This window comes from Rissa tridactyla, chromosome 8, assembly GCF_028500815.1.
Source record: "Rissa tridactyla isolate bRisTri1 chromosome 8, bRisTri1.patW.cur.20221130, whole genome shotgun sequence".
Classification (NCBI taxonomy): domain Eukaryota; kingdom Metazoa; phylum Chordata; class Aves; order Charadriiformes; family Laridae; genus Rissa; species Rissa tridactyla.
Window position 1 is genome coordinate 8,393,344 of NC_071473.1, and position 27,955 is coordinate 8,421,298.

Sequence of the window (27,955 nt, forward strand, 5' to 3'; positions counted from 1 at the left end):
TACCTACAAAGATGAGACTCCTGGGAGACCCCAGAATGAGGGATAGGAGGAAGTTGAGAGACACTGAAGCATTTCTTCCCCTCAGAAAATCCCTGCTAAAGCCAAAGCTGAGAACTGGAGGTGGGAAGTGCCAAAATGTGGAGCTGGGAAGATGTGGTGGCTGCTCCAGAAAAACTGTGAGAAGGGAGGCTCTCAGCTCCAGCTTGCTTCACCAAGGCTGGAGACAGCAATCCTGTAAGAGCAGCATGCAAGGGTGTAGCTGGCCTCACCTACTAGTGCAGCTCCTGACACCTAAACTATAAACCCTCCATGCTCCAAATGGCCCTTAACTACACTGTACCAGCAAAGAAGCTACAACCTCCCGCTGCCCATGGTCTGCCACTTCTCAGGCTCCCAAGAGGCATCAGACTACCCTGTGAAACCTCTCCACTCTGTTCCAGATCCTCAGAAGGACAAAGCCAGCGGACCTTGGCTGTGCTACATGGGGCTGTCCCAGAGGACCTGTCTGTGTCTTCCTCTTTGGGGAGCTGGAGGATTTGGGCAGGAGCCATAGGCTGGGGGCAGTGGAGCAAGAGGGTGACAATACAGAATGCAGTTTGGGGGAGGCAGAGGGGAGCAGGCCGAGACAAGGGGTGAAGGAGCTGTGGCATGGTGATTTCTGCTGAGGGAAAGGAGAAGCATAGAGGATAGCTGGCACTGAGTCCTGCTCTTGGGAGCCCACGGCCTCCATGCATCCGTGAGTACTGGCAGGGGGTGCAGGTGGCACTGCAGGTGGATCTGGGAAGCAGGTGGGGCAGGCGACGTGTGGGGCTGCTGGGGGCTGTCCCCAGCACACCGGGGGTCAGCAGGGCCGCAGCCAGCCGGGGCCTGCCGTGGCCAGCTCTGCCCCCGGCGGGGCTACGAGCACCTCCCAGGGACTGCTCCGGACACGCCTGCCGCTGTCCGCGGTCCTGACCGGACGCTGTCCGCGGTGCTGATCGGCCCCGGTCCGCAGTGCCTCCCGGCTCTGCCCCCGGCGCTGCCCCCGCCCGGCCCGGCGGTGCCGGCGCGGCGCCCGGCGGGCCCCGGCGCGCTCCCCGCGCTCTCGGCGGCGGCGGCGGCGGCGGGGGCGGGGGCGGGCCCTCCCCGCGCCGGGAGCGCGCTCCCGCCTCCCACCCGGCACAAAGTTTAGCAGCAGGAACTCGGGCGGCAACAGTGCGGAGCCGGCGGCACCGGAGCGCAGCCGCGCTGAGCCTAGGCGCCCCCGTGCCCGGCGGGGGCCGGCGGCGACCGTGCCATGCGGGGCTCCCCCCCCCCGGCGGCGGCGGGGCGGGAGGGCAGCGGCGCCCCATGCTGCTGGGGCGGCCGGGCGGCGGCTGACACCATGTGCGCCCGGTGCCCGGGGCGAGGAGCGGGGAGCAGCCATGTCCCCCCCCGCCCAGCCCGGGGTGCCGGGCGGGCGCGGCTCTAAGGTGCCCCCGGCGCGGAAGCTCCTCTGCATGTGCAGCCTCTCCCTCTGCCTCACCTACCTGTGCTACAGTCTCATGGGGGGCACCGGCCCGGGCGCCCTGCGCTCCCCGGCCGCCCTCTCCGGCACGGCGGCCCCGCGCTCCCCCGCCGCGCTCCCCGGCACGGCGGTCCCCGGGGCGCCGCGCTCCCCCGCCGCGCTCCCTGGCACGGCGGCCCCGCGCTCCCCCGCCGGTCCGCCGGGCAGCTCCAGCGCCCCGGCCCCCTCCGCGGCTCCGACTCGGGCCTCCAACAGCAGCCGGGAAGGGGCGGCGGGCGCCTGGCTGCGGACGCCGCTGGCCCCCGGGGAGGTGATCACGGCGCAGAGCGGAGCTTTCGAGAGGGACCCGCAGGAGTCGAGCACAACGGACGAGGAGCTGAGCCGGGCCGGCAGCCCGGGGAGCCGCGGCGGCGGCAGCACCACGCCGGACTACGGGGAGAAGCGGCTGCCGCAAGCCCTCATCATCGGGGTGAAGAAGGGGGGGACGCGGGCGCTGCTGGAGGCCATCCGGGCGCACCCCGACGTACGCGCCGTGGGCACCGAGCCCCACTTCTTTGACAGGAACTACGAGAAGGGGCTGGAGTGGTACAGGTGAGGGCGCGGGGGCTCCGTCCGCGACCCGCAGGGCAGCGCGGGGCCGTCCCGATCGCGGGGTAGCGGGGCGGAGAGGAGAGGATGTGTGTCCGTGCCCGCCGGGGCGGGGGGTCCCGGAGGGCCGTGGGACGGGGGGTCCTAGTCCCCCCCGGATGGCCCCGGTAGGTGGCTGGGCGGTGGGACCCGGGGCCCCGGACGATGGCGAGTCAGGGGCCGCGGCGGTTCCCGGGACTGCTGCGTGGGTTCGCGGGGACGCGGCAGGTGCGGAGCCCGACAGCCGAACCGCGCTGTCAGGGCAGGCCAGACGATCGCGTTGGTGCCTCGCCTGACAGCTGTCGTGGTTTAAAATGCGGTGTTCTGATGGGAAGGCAGAAAATGTGTAAAAACATCCCTCTTCTGTAACTCCTGTGCACAGAGTGCTTGAGCAGATCGCAGCAGTTCAGCTGCACTTGGTGTTAAAACATGTATAAATGGGTCAGTAATTAATAATTACTGAAATAAACAAGGTTGCAAGTTGTTCCAGGTGATGATAGGGGCTTTGAAGTGAAGAAGGGTGCCAGCTTTCATACAAGCTGCAGGGTTCACTTCACGAATAAGATTCACTCTTTATTCAACAAGTTCCAAGTCAGAAAGTTTTTTCCATTGACAAGATTTAATTCTGTTCATGAAGAAGTCTCTAAATGTTGTTGTCTGACATAGTGTAACATTTTAAGGGTACCTTATGCTGATTATTAGAAAATACTGGACTGCAGTAATGAAGTGTTAAATGCCTTGGCAGATTTAGCAAATCAGTGAATTGTAATGGCTCAGGGTTTCTCTCTCTCTTTAAAAATCTCAAAACTAAAAAGAATGCAGTACATTAGTGGAACTTGGAAATTACTAGTAGTTCTGTAGTTTACAGTTAAAAGCAACCCATACTAGTTTCTTTATAAGAAATAGTAGCTAAGCTGAGTTCTGTCTTTTTGTTGCACTTGGTATGGTAGCCGTTTAGCTGCTCTGAAAATGAAGGGAAAAATAAATAGAGGCAGCAAGTTAGTTACTGCTTGGATTATCTGGTCGCTCTTTGTTAAAATAGAATAGACAGTCTTCATGTCAATGGCATTTAAATGTGAGGAACTCCAGGCGATTTTCTGTGGCAATTGTGGAGGCAAAGTCTTCATAACACTTATTTGGTGTAGCATCCACTTGGCTTTGTTAAAATGCTGAGGGATTTTCTTGAGGGACTTCAATAAAGTGGAGATCAGCGCTGAGAAAGCGCATTTGTCTCTGAGAGTGTTTTCAGTGTGCTGTACCAACATGAGGAAAGAATAAAGGACCGACTGTGGTTATTCTGTTTATATATATAATTTCAGGCACAGTGTCTTATTTTACTCGATTTTCCTGTAGGAAAGGCTTGCCTTGAAAAATAAGTTTAGAAACTTGCTGGCATAGGCTAGAAAGTGGCATCTAAAAAGGCTTTGTTTTATTCAAAACAGGCAGAAGAGGATCAAGCACTGAATATGGCAAGCAGCTGCTTTTTCATCTCTAAAGTCATGCTACAAGAAAAGGGCTAGAGAGTGGGTATAACTCCTCTTGTGGAGTAAAAGGCACACGCAGGTTTTCATTTGCTGAATGCATTCTGAAATTTTTCATGCCTGCAGTAGCTCTGTGGTTTGTTTAGCTCATTTCTAGCACTGGTGCTGTGCTGCACTGCTAGAGAGGTGGGAGAAGAAAAGGTTGGGTCAGAACTGATTTGTGAAGGTCCTGGGCAGAGTAGGCTGGGGGATGGATTCTCTGGTCATGGGATAAATAAATTACCCTGCTGCTTAATTGCCATTAGGATTTGTCCTGTTTGTTTAACCTAAAGCCATCTTCACACCTATCCAAGCCAAACAGCTTGCTTCTCCTCCCTCCTTGCAAAAGTTTGTCAGCCTCGCTGGGATGGGATGCCAGGTCGCACAGCGTTTGTGATCTGTGCCTCAGCAGGAGCGACAGGTTTCCCCTGGTGCTGTACCAGTGTCAGGCTGTTGTCACAGACCAGGAGGCTGGTGTGCTTGGTGCTGTACAAATACTAAGCAAAAATGGAGGGGCGGGGGTAGATTGCCATCCATGCTAGCAGCTATTTCTTCCTGACCTTCTCCGAGATTACCTGATTGAGTGCACTAAGAAGGCTGACTGCTTGCAGCTGTGTCCCAGGTAGAGTAATTGGAGATTTTTTCCTATCCACAGAATTGCCAATTTTCTTTAAGCAAAGAAGCAACTATTGAAGTGTTTATACCAGCCTCTCCTTACAGTGACTTCTATCATTTGTTTATATTTTGCATATAACACTTCTTTTTGTGCATTATAAACTGTTAGCTTTTAATACTGTCAAGTTTTTCCTTATGCAGTGAAATAAGGAAACAGCAGACCCTCAGGGTTCCTTGCTTTTTTATTCAGTACTGAGAATATCTTCTTGTCTGGCAGAGCTGTAGGGCAGAGAAGCAGTTTCCTCACCTTGGTTCCTCCACCTGTAAAATGGAGACAGCACCTAAACACTACCATTTCTTTTGTGTGTGTCCCGTGCTGTGTTATTCATGCCTCTGCTGCCTTGAGGTTAGTTGGCTATAAACACCGTGTCCAGGATTTATATCAGGACAGTAGTCAGAAGCTGAAGTTAGTGCAAATATAGCTTTCTGCCTGTTGGCTGGTGCAGTGTGGAAAGCCTGTTACGCCAGCTCTCTGCAGTCTGTTCTATTTTCCTGGTAACCTTTAGGGAAAGCTATGCTGTCTGTGATTGCTTTAGCTCTGCAGTCAAAGTTTATGTAGAAATTGCCGAACTGAGGTCTTCCTACACCTGTGCCAACATGAACTGGGTTGAAGGCTTCTTTCAGTTGGTTAGTGTTATGCTGCCAGAATTGTTTGTGTAATTGTTGTTTGTGTAATTTTCATTTGTGATGCCGTACATCCTAATGTTGGGCTGTCTGAAGGACAAGTTCAATGATACAGCTTTCCTTAAACTGCGCTTCATACCCCCCATGTACATTAGATTTTGTTGATAAATTTCCTAACTTGCTGCTTTTTTTTTTTTCTTTAATGCAAAATGTAACTTGACTACTATTAAACAGTGTGTAAAGGCTGAGTGGGAAGTGACTTTTAACCTTTCCTTTTGTTAACAGTGTGACAATACTTCTCTCTTACTCGCATATCTTCACCTCTCTCTCTTAAGTCCAGGACACTGATAGCTGGCAGTAAATATTATCTTTGGTGATGAACTTTGCTGACTTCACCCCTTACAATATGCCAGAACTTGGTCCTGCCATGGACAAAGGTTGTGACGAGGAGCAGGTACCTGCCTTTCCTTTGGAAGTTGCTGGCTGCTCTCTTCCACCTCCTCGTTCTTTCTAAGCCACAGGATACGCCATCCTTCCCTGTAGGAACTGCTGCTGATTTTTAGCCAGTGCTAAGTGTCCTTCTGCTCCCTCACGTGTCCAGGGCAGATCTTGCTGCCCACTCAGCCCAGGCACTGCTAACCCCACTTCATGGCCCCCGTGGCCAGGCTGGACCAGAGGCATTTGCACGGGTGACGTGCTCTCTCCAGCGTGATGCTCATGCCTCAGTGGGCATGTCCCATGCCGTGAGCTCTGCCCCGAGCTATCCTGCAGTTGGAAATGAATTGTGAGAGCCTTTCTGAGAGTGCAACAAGGACAGCAGAATGATGGGGAGACTTTGGAAGCCTCTGAGCACGGAAGGAATTTAGCTTACATCTACAAATGCTCATTACTAGCACAAAAGGAAGCAGCACCTGGGATATGCCCAAGTTTCTTGCCTGGGCATGAAATAAGGGTGCCCAAGCATGAGAGGATATTGTGGATAATGGGAACTGCAAACTGCCTGCAGTGTCCAACACTTGGACAGGTTTGTCACCTTGCAGTGCTGGAGGCCTTGGTTTGGTGTCTGCTGCGACAGCTGTTGGAGAGGCCATGTACCAGAGGGCTGGACCTGGGGTCTGCAGGGGAGCCCTGGCTTCGGTGTGGTCCCAGGTGGCTTTATGGGACTGGAGGAGAGGGAGAGGCAATTCTCTTGGCATAGCACAGCTGTCGTGCTGCCCCTTTGCCAGCGGTTTCAGTTGTGGGATGGTTTCACGTGTGCACCTCCAGATGCTCAGACACTGCTGGTGACTGGTCTGGAGGTGTCAAAACAGAAACGCTTTCGGGTGGCTGTGTGAAGCGAGCAGGGGCTCTTAGCACCGGGACAGAAGGTGCTTTAGTTGGGTTGTTTTGCTTGTGTGAATGTCCAGCGCAGTAGATCTCAGCACTTTGGCATCTCGGTAGCTCTCCGAGCTGAGTGGAACAGCCCAGAGTCCACCGTTCCCAGCTGTCTGCAGGCTCACCACAGGGAGGTGGTTCAGTTTTGTCCGTTCACACTTTCAAGACCATCTCAACATCCTATGTTTAGCAGAAAACTGGGGACTCGTAACAGTATTTTAAAAACAAATGTGCAGTTTTAACAAAAATATGATCTCCACAGTGCAAAGAGAGTATCTGAAAGCAGTGAACTTAAATTATGGAGTTTTAAAGTTCACTGATTTGAATATTATTCCAAATAATCAGGAGTGGAATTCTACATGTAAACACGTATTGCTTTACTCCTTGCCTCCCTCTCAGTGGAGCCTTCACAGAGAAGCTACAGCAATGTCTCTCTAATTGGACCATGTTCCTCTCACTCTGCCCTAGGCCTCCATACTTTAAGCACTTATACAGGGGTGTAGCTTTACGTGCAGAGCGGTCCCATTGCAGCCACTGCAGGGAGCAGTCACCATGACAGGCAATGAAATGGTTTGCATGTCTAATGCTATTTTCACCGCCTGTCTGGGTTTTTTGGAGCGATCTCCCTAACAGTCAGGCCGGTGTGTTATTCGGTGAGCTGCTACCCTCATACAAATAATGAATAATACCATGACAGGGAGCTCTTCTGCCAGTAATAAACATGTGCTCTTGAGCCAGCGGTTCCAAGGAGCAGCTGGCTGTGGCTGCAGAGCCAAAGCTCTCAGTCGTGTCCCTGTGGACATTAAACTCGTCTGTATTGGGGAAGCGGCTGTCATGCACTGTTATCGCTCTAACGGGCTCTGTTCCTCCTGGGGGCTGCTCGCCATCTCACCTACCCTCCTGCTGTGCTGATCTGGAGGCTGGCATGGCAGGGCCGTCTCTGTGTGTGCCATGGTTGATCCTACCTCGGAGTTTCCAGCTCTTGCCACCACAGCCATTGGCAGCCGGTCATGTCCGAGGCTGTGCGATGAGACCCCCCTGCAGCATCCCTTAACAGCTGTTGTACAGCAATAGCCTGGGGCCATTTCAGCCTCCGTCCCACACAGTGTGACCCTCACTGTGAGCTGTAATTGCCTTGCTGGGTAATGCTTGTGCCTCTCTGATCAGCTCAGGATATTCAGAAAATCAAACCACTTCCATCAGCGCTGTGAGTCTGTGCTGATGGGCACTACAGGAACACCTACAGTGGATGGATAGATCGGGGTTTGCTGCTAATGACAGGCACGGCTGCAGAAGCCTGGTAACTCATGTATTTCTCTACAAAAGGCTTTCCCAGTGTACTGTGCCCTTTGCACTCCTGGTAACTTAGGAAAAGTGTATTGATTTTTTTTTTTATTATTATTTTTTTTTTCTGGGACCTGCTGTGAGTTGGCTTTTGCTGAAATGTAGTGACTCAGCTGCTCTCCCTCCTCTCTGGATTCAATGCATTGGGATTAATCTGGGTTGAAGACTGTACGAGTATTTCCATGTAACAGCTCTTTCAATACTCTGTATCTTTCACCTTTCCTAAACCCTTAGGTCTGGGTTAAATCCTGTATGTGCGCTGTTTTTTCTACCCCAAGTCTCCCATGCAGAGCAAGCACACGCATGCAGCACTGACCTCCCACCGATGCCTGCGTCCAGCTCTCGGTGAAGCTGGTGGAGGGTCTGGGCTGAGCTGGGTTACAGGGGGAGGCTGTGAGCGGGATGTGAGGCTCTTTGCTGGTTGGTCCCTGTGTTTCACCTGTCTGGAGATTGGAGAGAGGCCACTCCAGCATCAGGCATGGATTTTCTTTCCATGTGCTGGAGCTGGGGCTCTCCTGTCCTCTGCCCCTGCCCTGTGTGCTGGGCCAGGGGAGCTCACCCTGCACCCTTGCTGGGCAGCAGTCTCCTCCCTGCCTTTCTGCTCAGTTTCAGCTCAAAGGATGGGATGGAGGAATGAATCAGGTTTCTTTGCAGTGTTTTATCACCTAATGATGGTTATCCACAGGCTACTCGATTGTAGCCATGGGAATGGCAGCTGCTTTCAGCACCCGCAGCCCCTCCACACTGTGCTTGCTCTTCGTGCAAAGAGAGTGAGAGAAGCGCGAGGGGCGACACGCTGGCAGGGGAGAGCTCGGGAGCACCCGCTCCTGCAGAGCTGCTCGCTGCTTCTGCCTCCGTGTAAAATGGATTTGTTCACAGGTGACAAGGGAGGGGGAGAGGGAGGCAGCACGGCCATGGATGAAGCCCCTTGGCAGCCCTGGCAGGGATGCGGCCAGCACCACTCACTCAGTATGGTCCGGGGGGGGACACACCAGGGCCACATCCCACCACTGCACCCAGCTGGGTCCTGCCCCGCTCCCCCTCTGAGCCCCAGCATGTGCACAGACCCTGCGAACGGGAGCAGCCCAGGCTTGGTTATGAACCCAGGGCTCAGAAAACCAGCCAAGCAAGGCAGAGGTGCCTCTTCTGATAACTTTTGGAGCATGTGGGGAACCACCATATGTCACCGCACCTGGGATAATCTAACCGTTGCACTGTATTTTCAAGAACATTCTTTCTCTAGGATTTTGCTCAATAATCCACTAAGTAAACACTACACTGCTTCGCTGCTAATAGTTTTAGTGTTATTCGTAGTGTCAAAGTTTGTGAGCTTCGCTTTCTGTGTGAATGCAGTATGGCTTGAGCACGTAGACGCTACAGAAAATCCAAAAATAGGCCTGGGGAAAAACAGCGCCCTTAGAAAAGAGAAAGGGGAAGAGTCAGTTGGTTGCATTCATGGGTTTAAATGATGAGCCTGACCCCTGCTCGGTTTCTGATTTAGCGAGGGTTGTTCCGCTCCGCTCGAAGCCCAGACTAGCAAAGAAGGAACAACAGGTTCTCAAAGAAAGTTATGGACAAAGGCTTTTGATTTTCAAAGTGAAAATTCTAGCACAAATTGGTGACACCTTGTATCGAGAGAGGTCGGAGTCTTTTGCTTTTCATGGATTTCTCTTACCTCTTGTTGTCATGGGGACTTCTTTTCCCTGAGTCATTATATCATGCACTTCAACAGAAATTTTATTGCTTTGGGGGCTGGAGAGGCTCATGTGGGACATTTCTCACTGCTCGTGGTGTAATACACAGAGGTAATTTCTTTCAAATGATTTTTGCTTGAAGTGGTTTCAATGAATTGAGAAGGGTACGAGTATGAATGAGTGTCTGAAATGTTCATACTGAGTTCAGGTGAGGAACATGCACTATCAAACTTTCCAGAGCATTAAGTGTGGATATTATAATTTCACTGTGGTATGTATGCAGGCAACAGTCCATTTTATTCTTTTTATTCACTTTTTCGAAAATATTATTTAGGATTTGAAGTGGTTTAAATTGGTTTCCCCTCCCTTTTTAAAAGTTTAAAAGAAAACCCTGAATTATAAGAGTCTTTTCAATCACAGTGAGAAATTACTGTTTAGATCAAAGGCACGGGGTCAGCCGCAGTAAAGCTTGGTGTTGCCTTTTCTTCTGGGGTGTGGGATGTAGAGAGAGAGAGGCCCGGGCAGGATCGGTCCCCGTTGACCCATGCCGGGAGCAGCTCAGCCCCCTGCGGCCACTGAAGCCGGCCATGAGCGATGGGGCTGCAGGAGCTGCTTCTCAGACCTCTGCTGTACACGTAATAGTATGTGGCCAGCACTTTCCGCTTCCACTTTTTCATGGGACACCGGTGGGTGGGAGAGCATGGCCAGGGCACACGTCCCCTGCCAGGTTCCTGTCCCCCTCTCTGTGACCCAAGGCGAGCATCCCCCGGGGAGCCCCATGTGCCAGGTAGCTCCTTCCCACGCGGATTCCTGCCCGGCCGTCTGTTTGTTTGTTTAGGTAGCTGCTGTTTCCAAGCTGAAGGAGAGTATTTAAAAGCCAACTGTTTGAAGGCTGTGGAAAGGATTCCTATTTATGGAAAAAAAAAAAAAAAGAGGAAAAAAAAAAAAAAAGACCGAAAACAACCAACCTCAAAAAACCCCTCCAACCTGTTTTTTCAAATCTCCCGTTTCCATCCCCAGAGTCAACACACCAATTTAGTAAATGTTGCAAGGCGCACTATTTTCCCCTTTGTCATATTATACATCCAAGCATCAAGGATGGATCATAAACTTGCTCTTTATGGCTTTAACATTTCAATTGCTAGTCACATTTTATGTAAATGAAGGTATTTACCTTGACAAGCTCTCCTGTGAAGTACAGTACTTCTTTAAAGAATTTATTTGGTAATATAAACAGGCCAAATGCTGAGGGTGGATGCAAAATTCACAATTGATTTTTACAGCTAAGTAATGTGGGATCCTCCCAAAATATACCCGTGGCTGTCTGCTCCAATCTCGTCGGTGCCTTGGAGAAACTGAGGCAGGGGCACCAGGGGGAAGAGGAAATAGCAAAGAGACTTCAGTTATAGCCACAGACCTACTAAACAGAACTGGCTTTGGATAAAAATAACTCCATCTGCCAGACTTTATTTTGTATTACAGAGATTGCTGTAACACATTTCAAGCCAAAATCTGATTTCCATTCCCTCCTGAGCCAGGCTGCAGTGGACTTGGCCCCCTCCTTTATTAGTGGGTAATCATTTTGGATCCAAGCAGAGCCACGTTGCTCTGGTAGCCTGAATTTACAGCCCTCCTTTGCTTTAGAGCGTATTTCCTTTCATCTTGCATTGAGATGGGTACAGTAATACAATATACTTTCTATTAGTGTTCATCCACATCTGCAAATAACTTTATTTCAGCCTCAGCTCTGCCCTTTCTCTATTTGTTCTTGATGGACATTCATATAATTAAGCTGAGCAGCCAACACGTTCATGGAAAGCGAACGTCAGCGTCGGAAGCGCGTATTAAATTCGCATTTGGATTCAGCAGCTGACAGCATGAGCTGCCATCACCCAGCCAAGGGAAAGACAAAACCACCCAATCTGTGTAAGGCCAACTGCAAGGAGGCACCAGCTCCAGAGGCTCTGGGGTTCCTCCAGGTGTCCCCACACCCTGGGAAGCTCCGCTGCCCCCTCCCCATGTTCAAGACTCACCTCTGAGCCCCCAAACGTGGCAGGAGGAGTCATCTCCTGGCTCACCTGTGGGTGGAAGGGGCCGCATCACTTGGGCAGGTTTTAATTGTGAATTACTCGGCTCCAGTCCCACTTGTTTAAAAACAAACTGACCCTTTTACATCCAAAGTGCTGACTCATGAGATGCTGATGGCAGACCATGGATCCTGAAGCCATTGCTGCTGGAGGTCTTTAATTGGCCTTTGGTTCATCCCTGCTTGGTCTGTCCGCTGGGGAGTGCCAGCATTGATCCCGCTGCCGCTCGCCTGCACTGTCAGCACTCGCACCTCTGAGCTAATTTCTGGGCTATTTATTTGAACCGTGTTAATCCCAAAGCACCGACTGCTGCCTCTGCTCTGCTGCTCCGCGGTCTGGGGGCCTGCAGAGCCGGGCAATACACAGAGGGGAAATCAGGAAAGGGCTCTGATTTTTTCACCTGAGCCATTAAAAACATATAGAAAGGCAAACTGCTGCAGTCAACAGCCGGGCACAAACTCGAGAGGTTCTAGGGGAGCCGGACAGCGTGATGGCGAAGGTGCTTTAGCTGGTGTGATGGAAGACGGGTAAACTACAAGAGGAGAGATTTAGATTAGATATTAGGAAGAAATTCTTCACTGTGGGGGTGGTGAGGCACTGGCACAGGTTGCCCAGAGAAGCTGTGGCTGCCCCATCCCTGGAGGTGTTCAAGGCCAGGCTGGACGGGGCTTGGAGCAGCCTGGTCTGGTGGGAGGTGTCCCTGCCCGGGGCAGGGGGGTTGGGCTAGGTGATCTTTAAGGTCCCTTCCAACTCTAACATTCTGTGTAAGCGTGGTGGCTGGTGCTGTATGCTGATCTCTGCCACGGGCAGGAGGGGATTAAACCTGCCCAGGGCCCAGCAGTGGAGGGGAGACACTTGGCAGCATTCTTGCTCACTAGTCTTCATTAGTGGCTACCCAAACAAGAGCAATCCAAGCTAGCCAGGCATTCGCTGCAACTGCTGTTGTAACCACACGTGTGTTCCCCCCACCAGGGAGCTGGGCCTGGCAGGGCAAACGCTCAACGGGGGCCTGGGCACCAGGGGAGCCCTGGAAGTCCCTGGCCAGTGGCATTGGCAGTGCCCACCCACCTCCCCCTCATGAGGGGCAGAGAGCCTGGGGCTGAACAGTCCTGACTCAAGATGGGGGTCTGGTCCTTTCCCACAGCCGCTCTTTGGGATGCTCTTCGGGTGCTTTTGGGGATTCGCTGCAGGTGAATAAGCATAGGAGGAGGGCACGCAGGCGGTGCTGCTGGGTCTGCTACACACGCCTGGATCAGGAACAATAAAGGTTCCTTACTCAGCTCAAAATCCTCTAGAAAGCCCCTAAAAAATCAAAGTGCTGTGGAAAAATGCCTGAGGCAATAACTTCATTGGTAAACTAACGCATCTCGCTGAGAATTTCTAAGACCCAGCAAATCATAATGCAATTTCCTATGCAAAAAGGGTTTATCTCTATCTAAATATTATTCTGCATTGTTACTCATTGTAGGGAAGCTATTGCTCTCCTAGGTTAACTGATTGAACTTTGGAAATAAAGCTGCAAGCTTATCATACAGACGGGAGCTTGACTTTTATTGCTCCTAAATTGTAGTGATATTGTTAGATGTAAGTAAATGTATACTCCATTAGAAAATATTAAAGTTTTATACTACTTTGGAATTAGAAAGATTAAAAGAAGCATTTCCGCAGTCTAGCCCACCATGAAATTGGAGTCTATTTGGTATGTAAAATGGGTAATACAAATAGCCTAACAATTAATGACAAAGGAAGAGCTGGGATGGATTTAAGGCTCAGACTACCCTGGATTTCTCGAGGCTGGAGTGGCAGCAGGGGAAATGTGTTATTAGATCATTACAGGCTTTTCTGCTCGAGTCACTGCTGGTAAAGTTACATCAAAGTGTTTTATTATTACCCTGTTCCCACATAATATTCTGAAACACTCTCGTCTTGGGATGTGGTTGTCTCTGTGGGAGACCATCCCTGTCCCTGCCACGGACTGGTTCATTTGGAAAACCTGAGCAGAAATTCTTCAGCCATTTTTTGCGGTAGGCAGCGGTGAGAAAGTGCTTTCCCATTGCCAGAGTGTTTAAGGACCTCATTTATTAATGTTGAAGTTCAAAGCTGCTGACTGCAGTCGGGGTAATGTATTCAGCAGCGGGGGAATCCTGCTGGCCGAGGTCCCCGCAGGGCACCGTGGTCTTCTGCTGCCTGGTTCGAGGTCCTTCCCTGGGGTAACCTGGCGAGGCGCTTCCCAGCGCGGCTCTGCCAATGCCCCCTATTAACTTTTGCTAATGCTTGGAGTGCATCGCTGGTGGAGGAGAGCGTGAGGTTCCTTGCCGTGCCCAGAGGGCAAGGATTTGGGATGCTGGCGTAGGGAGGGACTGGGGGGGGCTCTGCAGAGAGGCGGATTTCACCCTCCAGCAAGCTTGGGGAATGCTCAGCCCCGAGTTACCACTTACCTGGGTGCACAGTGCTCTGCAGGAGCTGGACGGGGGGGAAAGCCCCCTTCTCCTGCGGCTCTGCTGGCTCCTGCTGCGGAGGGTCTCCGCAGAACTTCCCCTCCTGCCCACGGGGGCCAGGAGGAGCCTGGGCACAGTGCAACCCCACTGGCAAACCCATGCAGCCTAGCTGTGCCTTGTTTTTTTTCTAGGGGGGGAAACTGAGGTACAACAGGCTGTTTGCTGTGCCTTTGGGATGCAGGTTAGGTGCCTACAGATGTGGTGGTGCCAAATTAATGTTGTGTGGCCCTTCAGAGTATAAATTGCATTTCTAATCCAGTTTTTCTCCCAGAACACCCCCTTGCACCTCATGTCACAGTCCTTTTGTAAGTTGGTGCCTCTGTGCTTAAACGTACAGTGCAGAATATGTAGCTCTTTCTTCATTAACAGGATTTATATCCTTGGTGTTTCTTGCTGGATGACTTAGTACTGTAATGAAGAACATGAATGCTGCCTTAATTAAAATGCAACCCCCAACATTAATATATATGTTGCCACTGAAAATTAAGGTTCACCGCAAACAGTGCGTTTAAAAGCTTGTGGCAGGTTTAACTGGCGGCGTGTGAAATGGGAAGTGATTTGGGACGAAGCGCCCCAGCTCTGCAGCCCAGCCATGCGGGACTGGGCTGAGCCCACCGCAGGGACGGTGGATCACAGCTGCCTTCCCAGACCCCCACATCCCGCAGGCAGCTGCCCGCTCGCCTGCCTGTCCCTGGCGGGCAGCAAAACTGTCCCAAGGTGCCCAGAGCCTGTGAACGTGACACCATGGGTGTTGGTGGAGCTTGTCCAGGCTCTGCCGCCTGCCCGCGTGGGCACCTTGCCCTGCCCAGCCTTGCCCTGCGCTCAGTCGCGGGTGGGAATCAGCGCCGGCCATGGTGCTCACTCCCAGGCTGTTCTGTTTTACCAGGGAGGTGCAAAGCAGCTCAATGAACCAGAGCATTTGTTCCATAATATTACTTAAAAAAAAAATAAATATTGTAAATGCAACCATTCCTGACTTCTTCTCTCTGAGCGCTGTGCATGCATCGCTGTTGGCAGTATTATCAGTTATGAAGATATTTTGCATTCAAGGATTTGCAGTTTCCAGGTCCATGAATATTCAGACTCCAGTTCGCCCTTTCTGTCTGTGCACTGCACCTATCCTCTCCTTTCCTTCACTCCTTTTTTTTTTTCTTTTCCAGTGGATTCAATTAGTTCTATTTGCTGCTTTAGCAATAAAACAATTCCCTCTGTGGCATTAAAATGAGTTTCTTTCATTATTTCATTTGGCTTCTTGTTTTCTGTTGAAGGAATGGGAGGGGGGCTCTGCTTATTGTCTGCCCCGCTTCGCAGGGGCGGGCTGCCAAGGCGAGGAGGACACTGGATGTACTTGGGGCAGCATTAAGAATTAATGAAGGGCACTCGCTAGCACAGAGGCGCGGGATCCTCACTGACAGAGCCGCTCTCGGAGCCACGGGTAAAATTTGACCCGTGCCAGAGACTATCGATAGGACTTTGGCACCCCAGTCTCTGAGCTAGCCTCGAACATGCTGGGCTTCTGAACACGTTCGAGGAGTTGGGTCTGATCGGTTCCCAAGCACACAGAGCCTTCGCATTAGCCGTCGGTAAAGAAATGCAGAGACTGAGCCCGTAGTTATTTTAGGTGAGGCACAAGTTAATCTGAGCTGAAACAGCAATTTAAAGCCGGCAGCTCAGTTCATGGAAGCAGCCGGTGCATGGCATCGCGGGCTGGTCGAGGGTCCTGGTCCCGTTTTCTCCCGAAGCAGAGCCCAGCGTGGTGTAGGAAAGCACGCAGGCGTCGTGAGAGCCAGAATAACAGTGATTATGTGGGCAGGGTGTACAAATAATTACAAGTAGTGCCAGAACTCTCTCGGTAATCTGCTCTTGGAGTGCCCTTTTGGGGGGCTGAGATGGCGTCAGGTAGCCGTGTAGCGCTAACAGACCCATAAATCATTCTCGTTTCACACTGTGCTAAACGCAAATCATATTAGTTACAATGCTGAAGAGCACCTAAGTAGACAAAAGAGAAAGGCAAGGTAGAAAGAGGAAGCTAGATTTAAATATAATTGCTTTTCCACGTGTGTTTCGCTGCCGTTTGGCTGGGACACGATGGCAGGCTGCGGAGAGGGAGCCGGGAACCAGCACGAGGCGGGAGGTGGGAGCCATGCAGAGCTCTTCCTCCTCTCCCCCTGGATGGTGAACAGCCAACGTGGGTGTTAAAGGTGGATGAGAGGAGATGTGGCTTTGTGTACTCTTTTTTTTTTCTTTTTTTTTTTTTTTTAAATTACTTTTCCTCTACTTTCTGTGACTAGGGTAGGTTAAAACAGTTGTGCTGGTTCCAATTCCTTTTTCGTTACGAGATTAAATCTAGAGCCAAATAAGAATTTCCAGGCTGACGGAGCAGCTGCGACCCCCTGGGCCTGACGAGCGCCCGACTTTTTGGAGAAAGAGTTTTGTGCTTTTCCGCTCCCCGTGGAAAGTCCTGAGCCCCTCTGCAGTAGGAAGCGGAATGAGGAATGGTACCGGCTGCCTCCAGAAGGAACTGCGAAATCAGAGGGGGAACGGGCTGATCCCGGGGAAACCTCAGCTGGAGGCTTTGCCGGTAGGATTGGATATTAACAGCGAGCTTCAGTGGGACAAAGTAAAGGAGGTTAAAAAGGAAATATGTCTATTTGGGATGGAAAACCGTTTTAAACGGAAGAAAAATTAGAGCGTACAGCAGGGTAAGCAGGACTGCAAAGTTAAGTAATTAATCACACTGGTTGTAACTTGGAAAGGAAATAAACGTGATAAAAGGATTTGTCTGAGTAGATTACAGGCAAATTAGAAAAAAAAAAAGGAGGGGTCATCACGGACTTGGGAATTGTGCTCTTCAGAAATCTTCAATCATCCTCACAATCAATTCTGCATTTCCTTAATAGCAGTGTGAAACATGGCTCGCTCTGCATTGTCTTAGATTAACCGCTAACTGCAAACCATACATTAAATGAAGTATTGAATGTTTGTCTCTCAACAACACACTTGGAAATTGTTTATTTCCCTACTAGGTCTTCTGCAATGCATTTAGGTACTGTAACCTAAATTGTAAAATACAGACTTGCAGTATCTGCACTCGATACCCTGCCAGTGCTTTGCCCTGACGGCGGATGCACCGAGGACCCACAATTACAGGAGGTTTTTTTCTCGTAAACTGACTGTTTGTTTCTGGAGACAATTACACCGACTTTATTATACAACGTATGTTTCTCTGCAACAAACAATCTGCTTTATGGGTTTTCCTAGTAAAATACCAAGTCGCTATCCTCACTAATATGATTCAATTGTATTGTGTTATCTGACCTTTAAGGAACTTGCAATCTATAATAACATGGTTCTACAGCAGATCCACTAGTAAAAAGCCTTGGCTTCTGGGAAATTCAGTCTGCAAATAAGTGGAGCCTGGGTATGAAAGGAATAACAAGGCACTTTAACCCCTTGGCTGCCGGCCTGCCTGGGGTGGTTACACCATCCCTGCAGCGAGCTGCTGTGGGGATGTGTGTGCAGAGGAGGCTGGAGGTGGGAGCAGGGTTCGGTGCGTCCAGTCCCAGAGCACCCAGACCTGCTGCCTCTCGTCCCTCTCCCCAGAGGTGTGGGGGCATGGTGGGGACTCCATTGGCCAGTGGTGCTGCGACGAGTTGGCAGGGCTGAACGGGCAGCTTTTGCACAGAGCCGGTGGCCCGTGCCGTCGTCCACTGCGCACAGTGCTTGGCAGTGGAGCGGCGCAGGCTGTGCACTGCTGCGTTCATGTACGGTGGCACGGAAATGATTAACGCTGGTATCATCCCTGCCCGCCCACCTGCTCCCGTCTGTTCACTTCGCTTCGGGCGCCCTGCCATGCGCAGAGGCATCGGCGAGCTCCACTGCAGACAGGGTAGCCCGTGCGCGGCCCCTCGCCCTGCTGGTAGCATGGGGGTCCCATCACCACCAGTGCCACGGTGGCTGCCCTCCTGATCCGGCACAGCCCAGCCTCCATCCCTCCCTGCTCCCCTCCTCATCCGCCGGAGGGAAGCGGGGCTGCAGCCAGTTGGCCCCACAGTGCGGTGGAAGATCAGGAGCCAGGCCACCACATGCCCACATCATCCCTTAGCCCAGGCTGTTCTTCTCCTGCCTGGAATTTATCCACAAGGTGTCTAGAAGAGGTCTGAAGGTCTTGGTCTTGGCCGAGGCTGGAGTGACGCCCCGCTCGTAAGTCGAATAGCCCTCAGGAAAGGATTTGCCATCCACTAACTCATGCTGCTGATCCCTCTTTGCATCTCTCCCGGTATGACTGGGAGGACCTCAGACCCATGCAGGACACAACGCTGCGGAGGAGCCATCAGGAAGCCCCAGTGTGACAGGACCATTCACTCCCCTGGGGCTGGAGGGGTCTCCAGGCAGTGCCACTGCGTCATCTCTGCCCACCAGGCATCCGCGGTTTCCCCATTCCACACCCTGTTTGGATGCGTTTCCAGTCCACTAATCACTCTCTAATCATGCTGATTGCTTCTGTCTGACCTCCCTCCACAGCACTAATGCTTCTCCTAAGAGGCATTCGAGTGATTTTATTTAGCTAAGTGAAAGATGGGGGATAGTCGGAAATCTGTTAGACCCAGGGAATTGGCAAGAGGCTGGGAACTGGAACAGAGAAAGAAATACTTCAGAAGTTTTTAATGACTGCTTTCTCAGAAGCTGGAGGACAACCTGTGCCTAACTCTCGGTGTTGGGGTTTTAAGAAAGTTTTCTCAGACAGCTGCATGGACTTTTGGCAGAGATCTTTGTGAAATAACTTTTCCACCGAGGAACAGGAGATCAGAGAACCGTTCCCTTTAACGCTCGAGTGTGCATGAACTTGCAGGGATATCGTTTGAGGCTCTGCTAACCTTGTTAAAGGTCACCTTTTGATCCCATCAAATACCCTCTTTACCTGGAGATAAGATTTAAAAATGAAAGACAAAAGAGAAAGAGCTTAAGAAAGACGGAGAACCTGGAAGCTCACTGAGCTCACCCGCGCCTGGCTTGTGGCGGGGGAGAGATTAAAGCAAGCGCTGGCACAGGCAGGGAAATGGCTGTGCAGGGTGGGAATGGAGCAGGAATGGAGCAGCTGGGGTGTCTCCAGGGCCATCGAGCAACCCCGTGGCATGGCCAGGGCTGGGACCACCAACCGCCCTGCGCCGCTGGTGTCCCCCTGCCCACCACCCTGCCGGAGCGGCTGCCTGTCGCCACCATCGCCGCGGTGCGGAGGCACTCGCAAAGGAAACCGCGCCGGGCCAAGGTCGCGGCTGAGGTCAATAAATAATACATGACAATTAATCTTAGAAACCTGCGACTTGGGGGAGAAAGGCGAGGACACTGCGGATCCTGGGCCGGGCTGTCAGGCGGATGCTTTGGCTGCATGTCAGCCCAGGCAAGTCAATGAAAAATAAGTCTCTGCCGGGATGCTGTGAGTCGGTGGTGAGTCACTCGGCAGGTCTGGCACGTTCCCAGTGCCGGTGGCAGCCGGGTGCCACCGGTGCCCTCCCCGGTGTGGAGGGAGGTGGGTGGCTGTTGCTGCCCAGGCAGGGGGTGCTTGTCCCTGCTCCCCCGTGGGGTCCCAGGGTGCCACGCAGCCTTGACGTGCTCCTGCCAGCCATCAGCCCTCAGTGCTGGAGGGGGGGGGTTCAGCAATTGTTTGCCTTTTACAATCAATTCCCATTTGAGATGTTTTAAAATGTATAACTGTCTCCTTGAGACTACAGCATTCAGCAGGTGGTAACACTCAAAGCTTTTTTTTTTTTTAATCTGTAGTAAGGATTTACAAAGGAAACCTTGACTTTTAGATTGATTTTTAAATAAGCATATATTTAGCTGTTAGTGCTTGAAGTACATATTGGATTATATTCTTCTGCAAACAGAATATTCTAATTGATCTTGCTAATAAATAATGAAAGCCAGCCCTGCTACATATAATTCAAGGTTACACTGCATTTGTACCAGCAGCACTGGGGAGTTTTTTAACGCTTAAAAGATTATTTCTTTAAAAAATGGAAAAAACCTGTGTGGGGTGGGGGAGGAAGACTAAATGCTGAGCTTTTCTCTAGAATTTCCTTTTGTTATTTTCTAAAATGTAATTAGCAAGTGTCGCCATTTGAGACCCTCATATACATATAAAACTAAACTTGAAAGCCTTTCCTCCTCCCCGGCAGCTGCCCGCTCAGGAGTGGCCGCAGGCGAGGGAGCGCGGCTCAGTCCTGGCCTCCTGCGGCAGCCTCTGTGGCTGGCTGGCGGGGTGTGATGGGGGCCAGACCCCTCCTCTTCACCTGCCATGTTGCTGGGTACAAATAGCAATGGCAAGTCTGCAGAAATCATCAGGACGAGGGTGCCGCTCGCTACCGGAACGTGAGATCGGCTGGAGAATCAATTTTAATGTTCAGCCTCGTATCGATCAGTGCCGTGATGGGTTGCTTGGCTGTGGCATGAGCAGCTTCAAGGAGCCTTCGCTCTGGGACGGATGTGGGTGCCTTCACACCGCAGGGACGCGGAGCTGCTGGGGACGGGGCTGAGGTCTGGCACCGCACCGGGAGCCCGTGCGGAGCTCTCTGCTCCGGCCCCCGGGGACCTGCCAGGGCTCTCTACGGGGGTGTGTGGAGCGGGGCTGTCCCCCCGTACCCCCACATCTTGCTGCAGGCCAGTGGCTGGCACCCCGTGCTGTGCAAAGCACACAGCCCGTGTGCCACCCGCACCAGTGCACTGCCACCCGGAGGGGAATTTCGGGCTGGGCCGTGGGTTGGGCATAGCCACGGCTCTTGATGCTGGTGCAGAACAGCTTTTCTTTGTCAGCTTGTGTCCTGCTCCAGACATTTTCTGGCAAGTCTGGAGACCACCCTTTGCGTTGGCTCACCAGAGCCCAGCAAATGACCAGTGACAGAAAGGCCACGCAGAGCTCGGTAACTCAGGGGAGCTGGGTTATTACGCTTTGCAAATGTTGTGCAGATTCTCAGCTTGTAGAGCAGGCATTAATCACTCAGTGACATTGCAATTACCATACAGGATAGGGCATTTATTTGGCATTTAACATGTAATTAGGGGAAATAACTATTTCTTCCCCGTGCTAAGGAAGTGCAAATTGCAAATGGCCAGATTTGACCTGGTGAGTTTATGTAGCTCAGCTGCATTGGCTTTGCCACAGGGCAAAGAGCTTTTTTGTCCAGCTAAGGTGAAGTCTGCTATTAAAGCTGACATTGGTAGCAGCCATCCCTGCTCTGTACAAAAGCCTCCCACCTGCTGGAGTGACAGCAGTGACCGGAGCGGTGGGGAGAGCACAACGCCTTACAAGTGGTCATTGTGGCGGCAGGTCAGCGAGCCCAGTATCCCACCTTCTGACAGTGGCCACAGGTGGATGCACAGGGATGCAGACAGGGCATCCCTCTATGTACAAGGTATTTCTCCCTAATATATATGGTATTTCTCCCTAATAATCTCAAACATCCCCAGCTCCAGGACTAGGACGGAGGCCAGCGAGGCAGGGCTGTGCGCAGCTGTGTGGCTTTTATCCTTTGCTTCCTGCTGGCTGCTGGAGGAAGGGAGAGATCTCCAGGGACAGGGCAGCCGTCCCAGCTTGCCAGCTGGGCAGAGCTGGAGGGATGGTGTGATGCAGAAGGCTACATCCAGTTCCACCCCTTTGAGACCAACAAAGCTCTTCATTTCTGAGCAAAATGTACCTTGCGGCTGGGACCTCCTGCTCCACTCCTCTTTGGGGACAGAGCAGCAATCTGTGACTGCACACGTTTGCTGCTGACCCTCTTGCTGCCATCCTGTTGCCCGTTGCAAGAAGCCATTCTTCTGGAGAGTCAAGAGTGGTGCTTGAGGATGAGCCAGCGCAGGCCTTCCAGGCGAGAGGAGACATTGCTGTCTTCCTGTTCCTGTAGGCAGCTGGCAGCAACTCTCCCCACCAGCTGGAGCGATGACATGATCAGCCAGCAAAGGCAGCATAATATTAAAGAGCTGCCGACACCTCAGGGGAATCTCACTAAAAAATATTTTATTTAGGTGCACGTCTGTGAATTTTTCTGCTTCGCTCCCCTTCGCTCCCTACTACAGAGGACATCACCAGGAACACAGGCTGGATGGAGTTGGTGGCTTTTAGTGGGGAGAGGACAGGGATGCAGAGCCGAGTGCATAGAGCATCCAGGAGCCATGTCCTGTGTCCGACTGCTGCCTCATGGCTGGCACACACCGGGCACTGGGAACAGTCTGATGCGGAGCTGCAAGGCCCCATGAGCTGCTCAGGGGGGGTGCACCAGACAGGAGCAGAGGAATGGACACAACGGGGGAGTCAGGAGAAGAGGACAGACAGACTCTGCTGGACCTGGGCAGGACAGAGGGCTGTTTATTAGCAAAACTACTCCTCATGGTTTTGCCTTCTGTTTGTTTCAGGAAGTCGTGATGAACGTGGATGCGAGCGTGCAGGGAGCTGGGATGGGTAATTAGCATGGAGACCTGGGATTGGGAGCTCCTGGGCTGTAACTGCACCCCGGGGAGGGAGCCGGTCCTGGGGGTACTGCGGGATCTCCTAGGCTGTGTGTGCTGGCTCTGCGCTGCCACGCCGTGGGACACAGGGCTACTGATTTCCCCTCTCCGTGGACCTAATTGTACCTGCCTCAGAGGCGTGTTGTATGAGTCTGAGTTAATTAACGTTCATAAAGCCACTCCACATCCTTGGAGAAGTGCAAAGTATCATAGCTGCTGTTGTGATTTCCTAGGCAATGTAATTAGTTTAATTTCAGAAAGTTCCCAGACAGCCAGCCCTTTCCCCAGCCACCGCGCGGTCCCTGTCTGCACGCTGCCATGTGCTCGCTCAGGGAGGCCAGCTCGCGCAGTCTACCAGGGAGGAGACAGCAGCACTCTGTGTCTGCTCTTTGTGACCACCTCCTCCCCCCTGCCCCATCCCTGGTTCTTGAATCATCCCCAGTTGTCACCCTTTTGTCCCATTAAAGGCCTGATGTCATCGTGACCTGTGGCTCTGGTCACAGCAGCCACCAGTGATATCATGAACAGATGAAAAATACAAGTCATCCCATTAATCCTCAGCCATTTACCTTGATGTGAGCCCTGGGCTTGCCAGTCCCTCTTCTCCAGCTGCAGAGGCGTCTGCATGTCACCCTCATACTACATCCTGAACTACTGGGAGCCCAGGTGAAGGATGTGAATCCAAACCAGCCTCTGCTCCAGTGACAATCTCCTTTGTCCTTGCTGCCTCTGACCAGTAGGTGTGTGGGACAAACTCCATCTCAGGCTAGCTCCAAGCATTTTGTAGGGCTGAAATGCTCCTGTGTCCCAAAGACTGGGGAAAATCAGAGTGTACTGGGCAATAGAGAGACATCCTTCCTCACAGCCACTCTGGCATCACCCTGAGCCCAGGAAGAGCTGCAGGACGTGTCGCATGAGGATCACAGTTTTTGCCAGAAGAGCTGAGCTGGGTAAGAAAACCAGACTGCGGTAAGGCCAGCTGCACGCCTGCCTCAGCAGAAGTGCCGTCAGGCCAAGGAGCATTTAAACCAGTCTGGCAGGGAGAAAGAGAACAGGGTGTGCATTGCCGGGGAACCAAGCAGCTCCCGGCGCTGCTTTGCAGCAGTCCAGCCCAGACACACGTGTTTGCAGGATGAGGCGGTTGGGGGGTGTGTATTTATATGGATATGGATATGTATGTACATGTATGTGCGTGTATGTATATATTTAATAGGTTAAGAACTTGAGGACCATCTGTTACAGCTTTTGGGGAAGGTAAAAGCCAAGGGCATCCTGGGGTGCATCAAGAAGTGTGGCCAGCAGGTCGAGGGAGGTCATCCTCCCCCTCTACTCTGCCCTGGTGAGGCCGCACCTGGAGTGCTGTGTCCAGTTCTGGGCTCCCTGGTTCAAGAAAGACAGGGAACTGCTGGAAAGGGTGCAGCAAAGGGCTACCAAGATGACCAGGGGACTGGAACACGTCTCTTAGGAAGAAAGACTGAGGGATTTGGGTCTTTTTAGTCTGGAAAAAAGATGACTGAGGGGGGACCTCACCAATGCTTATAAATACTTAAAGGGTGGGTGTCAGGGGGATGGGGCCAGGCTCTTTTCAGTGGTGCCCGGGGACAGGACAAGAGGTAACGGGCACAAACTTGAGCGTAGGAAGTTCCGTCTCAACATGTGGAGGAACTTCTTTATCCTGAGGGTGGCAGAGCCCTGGCACAGGCTCCTCAGGGAGGTGGTGGAGTCTCCGTCTCCGGAGACATTCCAAACCCGCCTGGACACGTTCCCGTGCCACCTGCTCTGGGTGACCCTGCTCTGGCAGGGGTTGGACTAGATGATCTCCAGAGGTCCCTTCCAACCCCGGCCATTCTGCGATTCTGTGATTCTGGCGTATGCTGAGGCCGTAGGTAATAAATCACCTCAATGGTTCACTTCCACAGACCGTGGTTGTGCTCTGACACCCCTTTAGCTGCCTCTTGTGCAGCTGGGGCAACCTCTGGGACTTGCAGCCATCCCCGGGAGCAGCTGGGGCCAGGTCCGGGGATGGCAGTGGGGCCATGGGAAGAGGCAGTGCCCCCCGTCCCTGCACAGCATCACGGGGCCACCCCAGCCCCTGAGGGAAGGCAGGGCTCACGCCCTTCCAGTTCAGCCTGAAATAATTAGATTGCTTGCTTCTCTCCAGGCTGACAGGGGAAGAATGCCTGGCCCTTCCCTTTGTGCCCCATCTCTTCACAAATCCATCCTTTGTTACCGGCTCTTTTTTCCTCCCAAGACATGAAAACTGAGGCCTGTCGTCTCTCTCTCTACCTTTGCAACAGATGAAGATGTCAGGCGGCTTGACTAGCTGTTTAAGAGATCTGCCATTACCTTTTACCTCCTCCAATTCCTGAAATCATTTCATGGGGATCCAATTTTCTCTTTCATATTCACTCCTGCAAACAGATTTGAAAAACTCTTTGTTAGTTGAAATAGTCTCTGAAATGTGCTGCTGTATTTCTTTTTGCTATTCTAATTAGCCTTTTAACTCAGTGCTGCTTGTATTTATAGATGGCTAATCCTCCCTCTTCAGTCCTCCTCCTCCTCCATAGCAGAACATTTCCACTGTTTAAAAGCCGTTTGCTCTTTCCTGTTTTCTGTTTCCCAGTTCCTTTGCTATTGCTGTTTAAACACTCCAGCTCTTGACTGAGCTTCCTGATCAGACGCAGGGTCTCCTTTGCTGCGGCACCTTTCCCGGAGCGAGATTCAGCTCCAGGCTGGCACACGCCTTTGAGCAGCTGCCTCGCTTCTCTCCTTCAAGATTATTTCAAGACCGCCTGTTTTAGCTGTTCAGCTCCTACCATCCGCTCCTGCAAAAATGGGCAGCCCAGGGTGGGCATGAAGGCAGCTCTGATTCACTTGCACCTTTCTAGCTGTGCTAATGCGGGCAGGAGCCTCTCGCATGTGTTTGGTAGCCGCGGTCTCACGTCCTGGTGTTCCCCATGGCTGCACAAGCTGCAACCATCCAGAGCAACATCTTGTTCTGAACGTCTCGGATTCCTCCGCTCAGAGCAGCTTCTGCATCTGTGCAAAGGAAGCAATGTAACCAGATTTGTGTCCCCATCCATCATCCTAATTAATCACCATCGTTTAAAATACATTTTTACTTTTGGATGCTTTTATGTACTTAGGAGCCCGGACGAACTGGTTTGCTGTAGTTTTTCACTAAGCCCTTCAGCTTAGCGCTGGTGAGCGTGCTGCGGTTTCCCCAGGGTGGGGAGGGTGTAAGCATGCACTTATCCCCGCCAAAGCCAGTGTGAGAGTACCCCGTAAGAACCCTTTTTGCTGTGCGCCTCTAACCCTTGACTTAGGAACAATTCCCCGGCTAATGCTTTAGCTCTGCATTTACGCAGCTTAAGATAACTCGGAGCTCTTCTGGAGCAATGCCAAATTCTAGCATAAAATATCAAAATGTCTTGTACGGTGCAAAGCTTTGTCTGTAGGCTGGAGATGTAGGGTTTCCCTTTATGTGGCCCTCCTGCCAGAGCTTTTCATAGCATGGTTTCAAAGAGCAAATATGCAGGAGATCTGCTGGCTTAGCGCAATTCCTAAATGCAGATAAGGCTTACAGCCCTCGCGCCAGGTAGGAAGATTCCAGTGACAGTTAAATGTGCTCGATTGTGCAAATCTCTGGCTGTGGCAAGGAGAGATGGGGAGCACAGACAGATGGTCTGGCACAGAAAGCGCGCTGGGAGCCTGCTAAAGCACACTTTCTAAAAGGCGTCCTGATTGCCTTGTGGCAGAGCCCTCTGAAGTCATGACGGTGAGAGTTAACAGGAGTCCTGACTCCCACTCACACCGCGGGCTGGCTCCTACCTTCATAGGTCATGGTTTTCACGAGTCCCTCAGCACGTCGTCTTCCTCTGGGGTGAACTCAAAGAGTCTCAAGGTATGGTAACCACACAAGTATGAATAACTTACACTGCTGAGCTGAAGAGCATCCCCTGTGTAGAGACTTATGCCCTCGGTGGCAGGGAGCAGTGGGCACCATGCAGCATCAGGCGCGACAGGGCGATTGGAGGGTGTGGGATGGGTATTTCTGCACCTAAAGCCTACACATGAAGTTGTCGGTGTCGGTCATCAGGAGAAAGTGCTCCTCCACATCGGAGATCTGGAGCAACGATCCCATCTCAGCATGCCAGGCTCCAGCGGGGAGAGAAGATGACGGGAAAGAAGAAGGGCAGGGAAGAGGAGGATGTTTAAATACAAGGCAATGCCGAGTGCAGGGTGAGGAGGTTGTACTTGGCAAGGACTCTGATGAGAAGTAGGGGAAACCAGGACTTTCTTCCTAATACCACATTTTTAAATGTGCATATCTGTTGCTAGTGAGTTATTTGCTTCACATAAAATATTAGTCCTTGTCAAGATATAGCTTTCTTGTGCATAAACTGCATATTTTGATGCCTTGTTTCTTAATTCAATCTCTCTGCTCCCAAAAATTCATCTCCATTTTATCATTTGCTCAATCCTCTTCGTGTTTGCATGGCATTTATGAGATAGCCACGGCATTAATCCTCTGCCTTGGGAATGTCACGAAATCCCAGCTGAGGAGAGGGGCTCAAAGAGTCACCAGTCACGGCCTCCCCGCTGGCATCAGGATCTAGTACCGGTAGATGCAGCACGGAGAAGCAGATGTGGGTGGGTGGCAGCTTCCCAGTGACCCTCAGGTTTCTTCTGAGAGGCTCAAACATGGGCTCTGGCCGGAGGCACAGAGACCAGCTCTGGTGCACAGTGACCCACCGCTTGCTTCTCAGCAGCCACGAGCAGCGGACAAAGCACCAAAAGAGTCAGCCTGAATGAGGACGGAAAGCGTAGGCTGTGCCGGCATCTCTCTTGCTGCTACACAGCTGCTGTTTCAAGGAAACCTTGGCAGACACCAGTAGCGGCCCTGAGTTTCACAGATGTTTACTAAGAAGTTAAGTGTTTTCCAAAGGATGGTGCTGCAGGAGTCACACTGTGAGTGGTCTGGGGAGCCCACCCTGCCCGGTGCCCACACGTCCTGCAGACACAGCCCCTGTGCTAGGCACCTCTGTAGCTCGTGCTCCTAACAGTCTCCAATGACTTTGCAATGACTCTTCAATAATTCTCCACTCCCAGAGGGAAGGAGGATCCAGAGATCTCAGGGAAGGTTTCAGGATGAAAAATAACTTTATTCCATTTAATACTGGGTCATAAATTTAGGAAAAATAAAGAAAATAAAAAAATAAAGAAAAAGATAAAGCAAGGAAACCCACTAAGAGCATATTTAGGTACTAGGATTAGCCTTGTCTGCCTCAGTGTTTCAGCTATCATGGGAGTCTATGACTTCACCTCTCCGGTGTGGATGTGATGCCCCAACCTCCCTTGTCCACCATCAGATCTAGCATCTCAGCACCTTGTGTCTGTCCTTGGGGTATCACATGGACCTGGAGGAGATGGGGTAAACCTTCCCTGCCTCTCTTCTCTGGGCTCTGGCTGCTTCCAGCCCTTCCCCACCCTCCTCAGATTTACCTTTTGATCCTTCCCCCAA

At 51.9% G+C, this 27,955-nt stretch overlaps 1 protein-coding gene across 1 annotated transcript in view; it reads left to right on the plus strand.

Moving 5' to 3' along the window:
* The first annotated feature begins 1,403 nt into the window (after positions 1 to 1,403).
* Positions 1,404 to 27,955, plus strand: part of HS3ST4 (heparan sulfate-glucosamine 3-sulfotransferase 4) — a 64,829-nt gene continuing 38,277 nt past the window's right edge. The window contains exon 1 of the mRNA XM_054212448.1: positions 1,404 to 2,077. Within this exon, the coding sequence (XP_054068423.1) occupies positions 1,404 to 2,077 (674 nt within the window). The remainder of the gene's footprint in view (positions 2,078 to 27,955) is intronic.